Below are 12,932 nucleotides of genomic sequence, written 5' to 3' on the forward strand. Positions count from 1 at the left end.
AAGAATTTTCACATGCCATCATGAACTGTAATGAAGTAACATTAAATTTCTCACCATGTAGTATCCTGGTAGCAGCCTCTGGTACGGTGTACATTTTAGGACATCGTCAGGTCTCAGGAAAAAAGTTGTCAGGTATCAGTCTCACACGAAAAATTGTCAGGTCTCAGGAAAAAAGGTGTCAGGTCTCAGGAAAAAGGTTGTCAGGTATCAGTCTCACACGAAAAATTGTCAGGTCTCAGACTCACATGAAAAAATGTCAGGTCTCAGACTCACACGAAAAATTGTCAGGTCTCAGAATCACACGAAAAATTGTCAGGTCTCAGAATCACACGAAAAAATGTCAGGTCTCAGAATCACACGAAAAATTGTCAGGTCTCAGAATCACACGAAAAAATGTCAGGTCTCAGACTCACACGAAAAAATGTCAGGTCTCAGAATCACACGAAAAATTGTCAGGTCTCAGAATCACACGAAAAAATGTCAGGTCTCAGAATCACACGAAAAATTGTCAGGTCTCAGAATCACACGAAAAAATGTCAGGTCTCAGAATCACACGAAAAATTGTCAGGTCTCAGAATCACACGAAAAAATGTCAGGTCTCAGAATCACACGAAAAAATGTCAGGTCTCAGAATCACACGAAAAAATGTCAGGTCTCAGAATCACACGAAAAATTGTCAGGTCTCAGAATCACACGAAAAAATGTCAGGTATCAGGCTCACACGAAAAATTGTCAGGTCTCAGACTCACATGAAAAAATGTCAGGTCTCAGACTCAGACGGAAAAATGTCAGGTCTCAGAAAATCTTCCTGCAGGTGGCGCTGTTGTCATGTCCCATCCGAATTGATTTCCAAATACGTCATCAACGTGTGACAGTGGGAGAGCGCAAGGTCATTGACCTCACCGGAGTTTTACCGCGGTCCAGGCTCCTAACGACACAAGGTAAGTTTAACTTTTTCTCCCTTTTGTTCATATTTTTGCCACAGTTGTGTGATATTAAGTTGCGGTTATGTTGTGAAAGTTACATATCAAAGAAGGAAATCTAGTTTTGTACGAAACCAAATCAGCACTATTCTTGTCTGGCCAATTCGTTCTAGCTAGCGACAGTGGTGGTGAAACGTGATTTCAGTAAAAGGTCGTTGGGGGCATCTTCGCTTCAACCCTAGAAGTTTTAAAACTCGTCTCAGATGCCTCTCACTGTTAAAAGACAACAGACTTACATTATATTAAAGGAAAACTGCATGTTTTGTAATTTTAGAGAGTTGTCATGGAAACTGTTGAAATGCAGACTTACCTTATTTTATGCCCATATGAATTGAGTACACAGCTGATTTCCTTTTGTTTTAAGCCTTTGTTGAACAATGTTATTATCATCGTATCTTGAAAGGTTAAGTGTAACAACAACAGTCTAATTGATCACCCACCTCTTACACTGAACATAAGTAATTAACCAGTAAATTACTAAATCTTTTTAGGTGGCAGTTATACTAAAAGCAGCGTCTATTCAGTGCCCACAAATAAAATATGTGTAGCAAAATATACACTTCTTTGATATGAAAGAGGTGAACAGTAGTTTATAAATAAGTTGTACTTTCGTCATTTATTTTTAATGCTCTTTAAAAAAAAAAAAAAAAGTATTTTTGGTACAGTCATAAGAACCAGCCAGAGTCGGATACTCCTTTCATCATCGTCAGATGACATATTGCAGAAAAGTCTAAAAACAACAACAGAAAAATACATATCAGGATCACAAAATATCTCAACAGTAGAAATATAGAAAAGAGAAAACAGCGAGAGAAAGGATGCAGGCTGCTCGTAAGCTTTCAGCTTGTCCATTTGCTGAAACGTATAAAAAGCAATTACTAAACAGTTTAAATTTAAATCACGTTTCACCACCGCTGTCGCTAGCTAGAACGAATTGGCCAGACAAGAATAGTGCTGATTTGTTTATGTACAAAACTAGATTTCCTTCTTTGATATGTAACTTTCACAACATAACCGCAACTTAATATCACACAACTGTGGCAAAAATATGAACAAAAGGGAGAAAAAGTTAAACTTACCTTGTGTCGTTAGGAGCCTGGACCGCGGTAAAACTCCGGTGAGGTCAATGACCTTGCGCTCTCCCACTGTCACACGTTGATGACGTATTTGGAAATCAATTCGGATGGGACATGACAACAGCGCCACCTGCAGGAAGATTTTCTGAGACCTGACATTTTTCCGTCTGAGTCTGAGACCTGACATTTTTTCATGTGAGTCTGAGACCTGACAATTTTTCGTGTGAGCCTGATACCTGACATTTTTTCGTGTGATTCTGAGACCTGACAATTTTTCGTGTGATTCTGAGACCTGACATTTTTTCGTGTGATTCTGAGACCTGACAATTTTTCGTGTGAGACTGAGACCTGACATTTTTTCGTGTGATTCTGAGACCTGACATTTTTTCGTGTGATTCTGAGACCTGACAATTTTTCGTGTGATTCTGAGACCTGACATTTTTTCGTGTGAGTCTGAGACCTGACATTTTTTCGTGTGATTCTGAGACCTGACATTTTTTCGTGTGATTCTGAGACCTGACAATTTTTCGTGTGATTCTGAGACCTGACATTTTTTCGTGTGATTCTGAGACCTGACAATTTTTCGTGTGATTCTGAGACCTGACATTTTTTCGTGTGATTCTGAGACCTGACAATTTTTCGTGTGATTCTGAGACCTGACATTTTTTCGTGTGATTCTGAGACCTGACAATTTTTCGTGTGAGTCTGAGACCTGACATTTTTTCATGTGAGTCTGAGACCTGACAATTTTTCGTGTGAGACTGATACCTGACAACCTTTTTCGTGTGAGACTGATACCTGACAACCTTTTTCCTGAGACCTGACACCTTTTTTCCTGAGACCTGACAATTTTTCGTGTGAGACTGATACCTGACAACTTTTTTCCTGAGACCTGACGATGTCCTAAAATGTACACCGTACATTAGTTTGTCTATTCTTTTCAGTGATATTTATTCACATTTGGGTTTTTTGTTGTTTTTTTTTTAATCTGTCTGTTGATGCCATTCTCGCTAGCTAACACGTTAGTAGAACAATATAGCACAATGTCAAGCTAGTACAAGTATAAAAGCCTAATATGAAAGACATAGCTACTTCAAATGTAGATATTGTTTATAACTTAACCTCTGCAGATAAGCTAGCTAGTTGGGCTCTACCACAGAAACTGTTGTGATATATACACATTTTACGTATGGGTTGTTGAAATGTGTAAGTTTGTAAGTTGCAACTGTTGCACAGTAGTTTACTTAACAATTGATATATGTTTTTAGTACACTGAGGAGGAAAGACCAAACATGAACAGATAATTTTTTCTGTTTTTTAATTTTTTTGATATAAAATATTTGTCTACTTAATAAACTTAGAGACTTGCAGTGCCCTCCTGTAAAGATAACAAATGTTTAATTGTGAAATGATATTTTAGGTAAGGTGATCATTTTTAATTTGAAATTTGTGGGACTGATTTATCTAATCTGTTTCAGGATGCAGCTGCCATCCAACCCCATAAGTGACCGTTGATGAAAGGGATCATTGGCCATCATCAAGTTTGTGATTTGAATGTAGTTGGGCTAAAAATATTGAAAGGGTCTTAGTGATTGATTGAGTCCAGTCATTAATTACTTAGGGTTCACTTAAAATAATAATATATATAATAATATTACAATGACAGATTTGTCTAAAATGCGTAAAGACTGCAAAACAATAGCCTCTAAATTTCTCACAAAACGTTCTTTAACCCCACTGCTAGGTTGTTGAAATGGATTTCCATATATATCTGTATTTGTGTATATATATATAGATAGATAGATATACGTATATGTATATATATATATATATATATATGTATATGTGTTTATATATGTGTATATATATGTGTGTGTGTGTGTGTGTGTATATATATGTGTGTGTGTGGAGAGTGAGAGTATATTTGGGTAATTTATGTATTTTTCCTCTGTGTATTAAGACTGCTGCTGTTGAAGTCAGAAGAGAATGCATCCTCAAAAGTCTTTGCGTGTACCTGAATGAAGATCCAGAGAAGCTGGTGAAGGATTACCTGGTATGTTAATTTGCCTGTATCTTTATCTAAGGAGATGATCAAAGATAGGCTCAAACTACATATAAAAAGCTACATACAAGAAGATTGTGGCTTTAAAAATTACCTTTTAAAAATAGGAAAAGTAAGGGCTTTATATTTCTCACTAGATACTGCACGCACCATTCTTGAGTGTTTTATACTAACCTCATAAAATAATATCATCACAGAACTAATGTCATATAATAATATCATTATAATAACCTCATTCACCCATTCACGCACACATTCATACAAGTATTTCTATGTAACTTTCACACTTTGATGGATGTATCAGGAGCAACTTGGGGTTCAGTATCTTACCCATGGTAAGTTCTGGTATTCAGACTGGAGAACCCAAGGATTAATCCAGTACATGACTTGCTCTACCTCCTGAGCCACAGCCACCCCTATCACAACTCAATATTTTAAAAGACAGGACTTTGTTGAGGTATTGAATTAGATTGTCTTGAGTCAGAAAAAGTATCAGGCAGATTACATTTACATTATTATAAAGTTTGAATGAATAAAGCTTTTAGGTATTTTACATTAATGTAAAAACAAATGGGTGCTTTTAAAACTGTATGCAATGGACATTAGTTAAAAATCATTATCTACCTATCTCTTTTTTTTTAATTGTCACAGGACATTGACAAAAGCATCGCCACTGCCATAGCAGAGACAGTCTTTGGAATCTGTGTCATTCGATCAGAGGGTGCGGAGCCTGGCGATGACCCTCAGGATGTTATGGTTGTTCTAGAGGGGGTGAAAGTGATGGGTGAGTTGGGCAATGTGGCTTTTGCAGTGGCAATGTTGCTTGGTCTGGTCTACTCACTAAACCTGAGCTACCCTCCGGAACTAAGGTACACCTTTGAGGTTCTGCAGAAGATTTTTATGGAGTTGGATGCACACAAACTGTCCAACAAAGTACAGGTTCTCAAAACTCTTCTTTCACGTTGAGAAATGTTGCCAGTACAACAGCTACACCATGTATCTGGAACATGAACCAGAAAGAACTGCAGACAGATGATACCATGCATTTTTTATTCATTTTGAGATACACAAAATTGGTGATATTTGTTTTTTTAAAAGTGCATCTCTTTGACCTTCAAAATCATTTGATTCAGCCGTTCATTGTAGTTTCCACTATGTCCACTACTTTTTTTTCCTGTGATATAACTTGCATTACATGTATTCTTCAAATTTGCTATAAATCCAATAAATTGGAGAAAACAAAAAGATCTGTATGACAATTTTTTTTATTTAAGTTTTAGATGTTGTAATAGTGCAATGCATGTTATCTAGACTTTGTTAAATACTCCAAAAAATTACTCTTTAAATGAACTTAAAATAATCATGGAAAGAATTTCCACATTATTAAATGGCTTTCTATTTGCATTAAACACTTGTGTTGGACTAACATAATTTGTATGAGTTGGTTCAACTCAATTAACTTAAGTTGGAACCAAATTTAGTACATTAGTTGGAGAAAACCTACTGAATTGAGTTGGAACAAAACCCTTAAAGTTGGATCAACACTATTATCTTATATTGGATTCAAATGCAGTAAATACGTTGATTCATCAATCATTAATTAAGTTGGTCCAACTTGAGTACATTAAGTTGGAATTACAGAATTGCATAATGCTAAAATAAAGCAATTTAATCACGTGGAAATTCTTTCCATGATTTTTTTATGTTCATTTAAAGAGTTATTTTTTTGAGTGTGATTGCACAGGAAGAGTTGGTGGACAAAAAACAAAAGCAAAAAACCCCAAGATTTTTTGCATTATAGTAAAATAATTGCTAAACTAAAGTGGGCAAACCCATGATGGAAATAAACAAAACAAAGACTGACAAACAAAAAATACCAAGCCATAGAAAGCAACAATTTGAATAACAATTAAACCACCATAAATATGTAAGGATAATGTTGCAGTTCCTCAAACCTCTATTATCTCTGGATGGAGTATCATTCTTAGGAGGTGCTATCGTCGATGTAGGTTGGCACCGAGTCTTAGGAACAAACTGTCTGTAGGGTTGACTGGAGTAGACAGATCTACTCTAAGATCCTGTGTGTGTGTAATGAAGGAAGTATTCACATCCTTTACCCAAGTAAAAGTACTAAAACTATACTTGTACAAGGAGAAGTGCTGCCAAGGTTCTGAGAATGTTACCTATGTCAAAGTAATCTGAACCGACTGTTACACTGCTATATGTCATTATCATTAGGTTATTAATATTATTCACATTAATCACAACTAAAATTGTTTTATTTGGGGAAAATAATGACCGTTTAATAGAACTGATATTGTTATACTCATCATGGATTAATTTAATGATTATCTGGCTTGAATCTGGACCAGCCCCCAGAGAGAGAGGGAGAGGGCAATCCCTGCTCTGGATACAACACCAGACAGACAGAACTGGTTCCTACTGCAGCCCTGCTGTGCATCTAGTTCACATCTCACTCTTGATCTTAGGACAGAGATTATGGATTTAGGGACATTATCAATGATACTAACCAGCACAGGGGCTGCAGCACACCTCTGGCACTAGCTTTCAAGCTTATTCCCGTGCGCTTTGTGTACAAGATTGGTGCTGTTTGAGGGTTTGTTGCAAAACAATTTCACTGGTGTAGCCAAGTCCCGAAAGGACCAGCAGGAATGACACAAACTTCTGTGTCATCTTTGGCTCTATAGCCCTGAAGCAATGCCGAACAACTACACAGAGCAGCAAGAATAAAGCTGGCATTCACAGAGGAGAGTCATACAACAACTAGCCTCTCCCTTTTCTCGGTCTACTCATCTGTTAGCCTTCAGAAACAACTTCAGCTCATGTGAATGCAGTTTAACCCCCTCTTTTTTCTAAGCTATTATGGCTACATTCTTAGTACCACTACAAAAAAACCTACGGCATCAGTAGGTGCCTCATATTTAAGGTTACACTATCTACAATTATATATCCTTGGCATTGCCTCTATTAAATAAAACACTATCATCTTTTATGACCCATGCAATACCAAGAGTAATAGACGTTATGGACAACTTTTCACACATGGTTGGTGTACCCACACAGCCAGCTGTAGCTTTTCAACTCACAGCCCAACATACACCCAAAAAACAGCCGAGAGAGCACAGACTACGCCCGAGAGGCATGACTGCAGATGCCGCTCAGGTGGGTCCACCTCCCCTGCAGCGGCACTGCAGACCACGCCCCGCCACACACATCAAACACGTAAAATAAATATTTATGCACTTTCGCATTCACTTTTTGTTTTTTGTTGTTTTTACACAGTGTTCTGAATGATGAACAATGGTCTACAGCCAATCTTGTGTATTGTTATACAAACTTGTAAGATTCGGATAACTATTTAATAAAAGCCAAATATTTTATATGAGAGTAAGAAAGAAAAGTATATCCTTGTGTCCACCTTTCTCTGTTAATGCCCTACCTGGCCCCCTGGCAAAAGCTTTGCTAGATCCGCCCCTGCACAGTTACCAGCTGTCAGCTACACAAAAAAGGAGCTTGGTCTTTATTTGTCTCTCAGAAACAGTTCATAACTTCCCTTCAACTCATACATGTCACCTAAAGGGTAAACCTGTTTCTCCATCACCAGTTCAGCTCTGATGATTCAGTAAGGACATCTCCTGGTTTGGACCAGCCGTTTTTACAGCTGTGGCTCCATCAAACATCAGCTGATACTAGAAATTAAAAGCAAATGAATTCTAACAACAGCTGATCAAGCTTAAACGTGCTGCTGTTGTTTAGCGTGATAAACAAACGAGAGAAAAGCCGATCATTGATCAGTTTCATGACTGAAGTTTCAACAGGCGAGAGGATGACAGGGGAGGCTTGATAACGACAGAATAAATCGTAATATTGTCTCTGAATGTGGGACGATTCCGTTTGTACGGCAACTCTCACGAACTAACCCTTATGAATAAAATAAAGTTCAATGTCAGTAACTTAGCGCCCACACAGCTGTATAGAAACTCTGGCAGTATGATTGTAAAAGGTCAGCACAACGAAAATAAACTACACCTAAACTCGGTTTATATCTGACCCAAATAGAGTGCAGTTCATAACTTCTTACCTGAAATTCAGTTCACCTCACGCTCCTGCCTTCGGTTTCCCTGATCCACGATTGACCTCCGCGTTAGCCACTACCGGTTGATCGCGGTCGCCTCGCCGCTTCGTATGTCTCTTTCACCGCATGTCTTTTCTGTCACACACCGGTGGGTAGCTGCCCTCGGTTGTAGCTCCGCGCTAGCCACCACCAAACAACTCAGTTATTTTGTCCACATTGACCAGCATCATCGGCCCATATAAACGAAAAATAAGTCCAGCTAAAACACACACTCTTGGAGAGCGATCGGGTGGTGAAACCAGTGTCAGCCGCATCACTGTAAGCCAAGCCTGGGTGCTCGAAGGGTCACTAGCTGCGCTAGCTAGCTACGCTAGCCCTTGGTAGGCCCTAGAAAAATGCACCCTTTAAAGGCCCTAGTGTACAAAAATGTACACTCCCCAAAAAGTGCTATAAAAACTTTATATATTCATATTTTTTTCCACTTTAAATTGGTCAGTCTTTTAAAACTACTTCTCCCTGAAATATTCATATAAAGTTTTAATTATATTTTCGTTGTTTTAACCCTTTAAATCCCAGGTTTATTACATGAGCGCCTTGTTTTTTTAGCCCCCAAAAACAAAAAAACTAAATATTTTCCAAAAAAAACATTTGAAGTAATATTCGTTTGTTATTATAATTAGGCCTTTAGATGGGCCAAAGATTGGCAGCAACATTCATTTCGATCCACTTTTATTTTTTTTTGCAGGAGCAGATTTAAAAAAATGCACCCTCTAAAAGCCCTAGTGTACAAAAATGTACACTCCCCAAAAAGTGCAATAAAAAGATTATATATTCATATTTTTTTCCACTTTAAATTGGTCAGTCTTTTAAAACTACTTCTCCCTGAAATATTCATATAAAGTTTTAATTATATTTTCGTTGTTTTAACCCTTTAAATCCCAGGTTTATTACATGAGCGCCCTGTTTTTTTAGCCCCCAAAAACAAAAAAACTAAATATTTTCCAAAAAAAACATTTGAAGTAATATTCGTTTGTTATTATAATTAGGCCTTTAGATGGACCAAAGATTGGCAGCAACATTCATTTCGATCGACTTTTATTTTTTTTTGCAGGAGCAGAAAATGGTCCCGCCCGAGCACCCTGCTGCTGCTCCCCGGGAGAAGTCTGCCTCTCCCGCGGGTCTGTCTCGAGCAGCCCCGGGGCATAGTTCTTGGGTCCCCGTGTCCCCAGCACACACGTCCGATACCACGTGAAAACAAATATATAATTTTCTGTTGATTTAAAAAAAATGCACCCTCTAAAAGCCCTAAGGGCAGAAAATGGTCCCGCCCGAGCAGCCGGACATGGTGCTGCTGCACCCCGGGAGAAGTCTGCCTCTCCCGCGGGTCTGTCTCGAGCAGCCGCGGGGCACAGTGGTTGGGTCCCCGCTATTACTATTTTTTTCTAGGAGCACAGTAAATGTAATATAATGGTGATCATGTTTTCACTTTTTGATTATGTTAACTGCTTATTAGCACTTATTATTTACTTATTGCTTATTACCACTATGTACTATTACCTTGTTGTGTTCTAAAATAAAATAAAAAATATGAAAATAAAAATACAAGATCACTTTGAACAAGAAAACATTTATTTTTAGAACTATATAACAATGAACATATACTGTTTGGAATGGGGAAAGGTATAAGACACATGAGTGAGAGTGGGGGCTGGGGGGGTGTCGCTGGGGGGGAGTGGGGGCTGGGAGTGGGGGGTGGGGGGGTGGGAGGCAGTCCTGCTCAGGTGGAGCAGTTGCTGCAGATGGTCAGGCTGTGGTCCTTGCATGTCCCGTTCCCACATTTGCAGCAGACGGTGTAGACCCTCCTTTTTTTTCCTGGGCACAGCTGACATTGCTTCCTCATCTTTAGTTTGATGGCTGCAGAGGGGCCGGGAGAAGGATCTGCAGCATCAGCAGAAGCAGCGGCCTGTGCCTGTCTTACAAACTCTGCTGTGTGGACAGAGCGGGGAAGTCGCTCTCTCCTAGCAATGTGTGGTTGCACTAAGGCTTCTCCAACCTGCTCTATGTAGAGCCTCCTCCTGTAAGATTTACTTCGCTGCCAAGCTGGGTCCACCGCGGTCCACAGGACATAGCCATTGTAGAGAGAAATGTCAAGCAGATGGTGGAAAAGGGCTAACGGCCACCGTCTCGTCCGCCTCCTACAGGTGTAGGTGCTAACAGCCTAATAAAAAAACAAAACACACACACACAAAAACATTAAACCTACGTATATTTTACACAAGAATATATGAGCAAGAATGAATAAATTTGTGCGCAACTGATGCATAATGACACCTACCTGATCGAGTTTGTCCACACCTCCCTTGGATTTGTTGTAATCCCTTATTATGTGCGGCTTTCTCTTGGGTCCGTCGCAGATTCCTGGAGTCCGGTGTTTGGAGCTCAACAGGAGCACATTTTTGCCGCGGCGAGGGACGTATGAGACGGCCGTCTGCGTGGAGGTGAAAGCAAACACGGAGGAAAAAACTTCTCTCCCCCTTGTCTGCAGCAGTTCTGGCGGAAGCTCGGGCTTGTTCTTCCGAAAGGTGCCAACCAGGGTATTTTTTCTCCTTAGCAGCTCCTCTGACAGAGGGAAGGAAGTAAAAAAATTGTCACAGGTGACGCTGTGTCCCTGGAGCCCCTCCGTCAGCTCCAGAACCACTCGCATACCCTGGTTGGTCTCAGCGCGCCCAGCGGCTGCTTTGCCCGTGTACAGCTGCAGCCTCCAGGCATAAGACGTCTCCACGTCGCACACCGCCCATACCTTCAGCCCATACCTCCCCGGCTTTTTGGGCATATACTGCCTGAAGGCGCACCTCCCTTTGAAAGGGACAAGCTGTTCGTCCACGCAAATTTCTTTGTTTGGGAAGAACATCATTTGGAGACGATGGGTCCACATATCCCAGATCTTGCGAAATGGACCCAGTTTGTCGTCAGAGTGTCTTGGTCTCGCAAGTCTGTCGTCGAATCGCACAGCTCTGGTGATGTGGCGAAACCTTTTCTCCGACATGGTTGCACGAAAAATCACCCGGCCGGATTTCTCGCTCCAGAGGCTGATCGTGGCTTCGTTTCGGGACCGATAAACACCGGCCAGAATTAGTAGCCCGACATAGGCACGCAGCTCATCGCTGTCCACGTCCCTCCAGTCAGCGATAGCACGTCTCCCCTGGAGATTGGTCATTGACACGATGTGCTGGATAATGTCATCCGTGAGGAAAAGGGAAAAGCTGGATAGTGGGTCACTGATCCGGGCGATGGCGTAAAAACTGGGTCCGGTGTGTCCCGTGGCCGCTGGAACGTAGCGGAGCGTCTCAGCGTTCGTAGGTGACCACTGTGTTCCATTTTTTGAAATCCACCCCGCTGATTCTTCCTCTCCGCTCTCACTTTCAGACTCCGAGGATTCGGGGGATGATGAGGCGCTATCCTCGCTGTCGGGGTCCATGATGATTTGCAGCGCTTCCTCCGTGTTGTACCGTCTTGCCATTGTGAAAAAGATTACTCCCGCGCTACTGCTCATTCTTATAACCACGGTTTTAGTGCAGCTGCACAAACAAGCCGAGCTTGCAGACAAAACAAGTCTAATTTGGCTTTGGTATTCGTTTGATATTTGATTTGTTTACATTGCAGTGTGCACTGCACTGCATTGCATTGCAGACTTCAAAAGGAGAAAACGTTTGAAATTAGGCACACACTCTTTGATTCTGAGGTTAGACACACACTCCTTTATTTTTTTAAGACACACACACATTGATGATGACCCAAACTCATCATTTGAGCAGAAAGACACTGCTTTGAATGTGGGATTTTCCAGCTGTAAATGTTGTATTTTCCAGCAGGCGTCAAATGTGAAATAAGGGCGCCACCTGGTGGACAAATAAAAAAAATACAATACAAGACATTTGTTGTTATCTAATGATAAGAATCTAGAGGTATCGGGAAATATCTTCTGAATGGGCATGCTAACAAAGGTAAGGCGCCCATTCAAAGGCTTAGGCCGTGCTGAAACTCTCCGCCCTGACAACTAATATGAACCTGCAGCTAGCGCTACGCTCTGCAGCCAGAAACAACGGTTGCTATATTCAACAGCAGCGCAGCAACAAAGATCCCCAAACAACTTATACACCGCGATGGGAAAAATAAATAGACAGGGTGAAACTTACCATCGCTGCGTTTTATGTTCCCAAAGCCAGACGCCATTCTACATCACTTGAACAAAGACAGGACAATCAGCTTCTTTGGCAGTTAGTGATGGGCAGTGATGCCAGGTGTTGTGCCCAAAAGTGATTGTCTGCCAGAAACTGATTGCCGTCCGCGGGAGCGCGCGCAGCTGCTTAAAGCTGCAGCGCCCGGATTACTTGCGTTGCCAGCTACTTCCGTGCAACTGATATAACGTGTGGGGAAAAAAAAACCCAAACACATTTATGCCTTTGTCATTAGGCAAAGGTATGCATTTATGGAACTTTAACGTTTCTTGTAACCGAATTATGACGCTTATCAGAAGGTTGCTTTCAGTGTGTAGCGCAGTCACGAATGACTACATGCATCACGATGGAATAATTAATGCCTACAGGTTTAGTATGTCTACTCTCGTTGTTCATATTTGTTATAAGACTGTCGAATAGTAGTTAAAACAATAAAGACCTATTGTGCCAGTATCACCATGACTCTTTCTTGTTTGT

At 40.5% G+C, this 12,932-nt stretch overlaps 1 protein-coding gene and 1 long non-coding RNA gene across 2 annotated transcripts; both read right to left on the reverse strand.

The window, feature by feature from the left end:
- Positions 1–764: 764 nt before the first annotated feature.
- On the reverse strand, positions 765–1,916 carry LOC134639454 (uncharacterized). The gene is made up of 3 exons (XR_010095355.1): positions 1,676–1,916; positions 1,294–1,378; positions 765–1,196 (listed from the first exon to the last, which is right to left on the reverse strand). It is a non-coding gene; the product is annotated as an uncharacterized LOC134639454 (long non-coding RNA).
- Positions 1,917–9,994: 8,078 nt separating this feature from the next.
- Positions 9,995–11,737, reverse strand: LOC134638269 (piggyBac transposable element-derived protein 4-like). Its single transcript, XM_063488787.1, has 2 exons — positions 10,553–11,737; positions 9,995–10,435 (listed from the first exon to the last, which is right to left on the reverse strand). The coding sequence occupies exons 1-2, from the start codon at positions 11,735–11,737 to the stop codon at positions 9,995–9,997; spliced, it is 1,626 nt and encodes a 541-aa protein (XP_063344857.1).
- Between the last annotated feature and the right edge of the window lie 1,195 nt (positions 11,738–12,932).

The sequence above is a fragment of the Pelmatolapia mariae genome, linkage group LG12, assembly GCF_036321145.2.
Source record: "Pelmatolapia mariae isolate MD_Pm_ZW linkage group LG12, Pm_UMD_F_2, whole genome shotgun sequence".
Classification (NCBI taxonomy): Eukaryota; Metazoa; Chordata; class Actinopteri; order Cichliformes; family Cichlidae; genus Pelmatolapia; species Pelmatolapia mariae.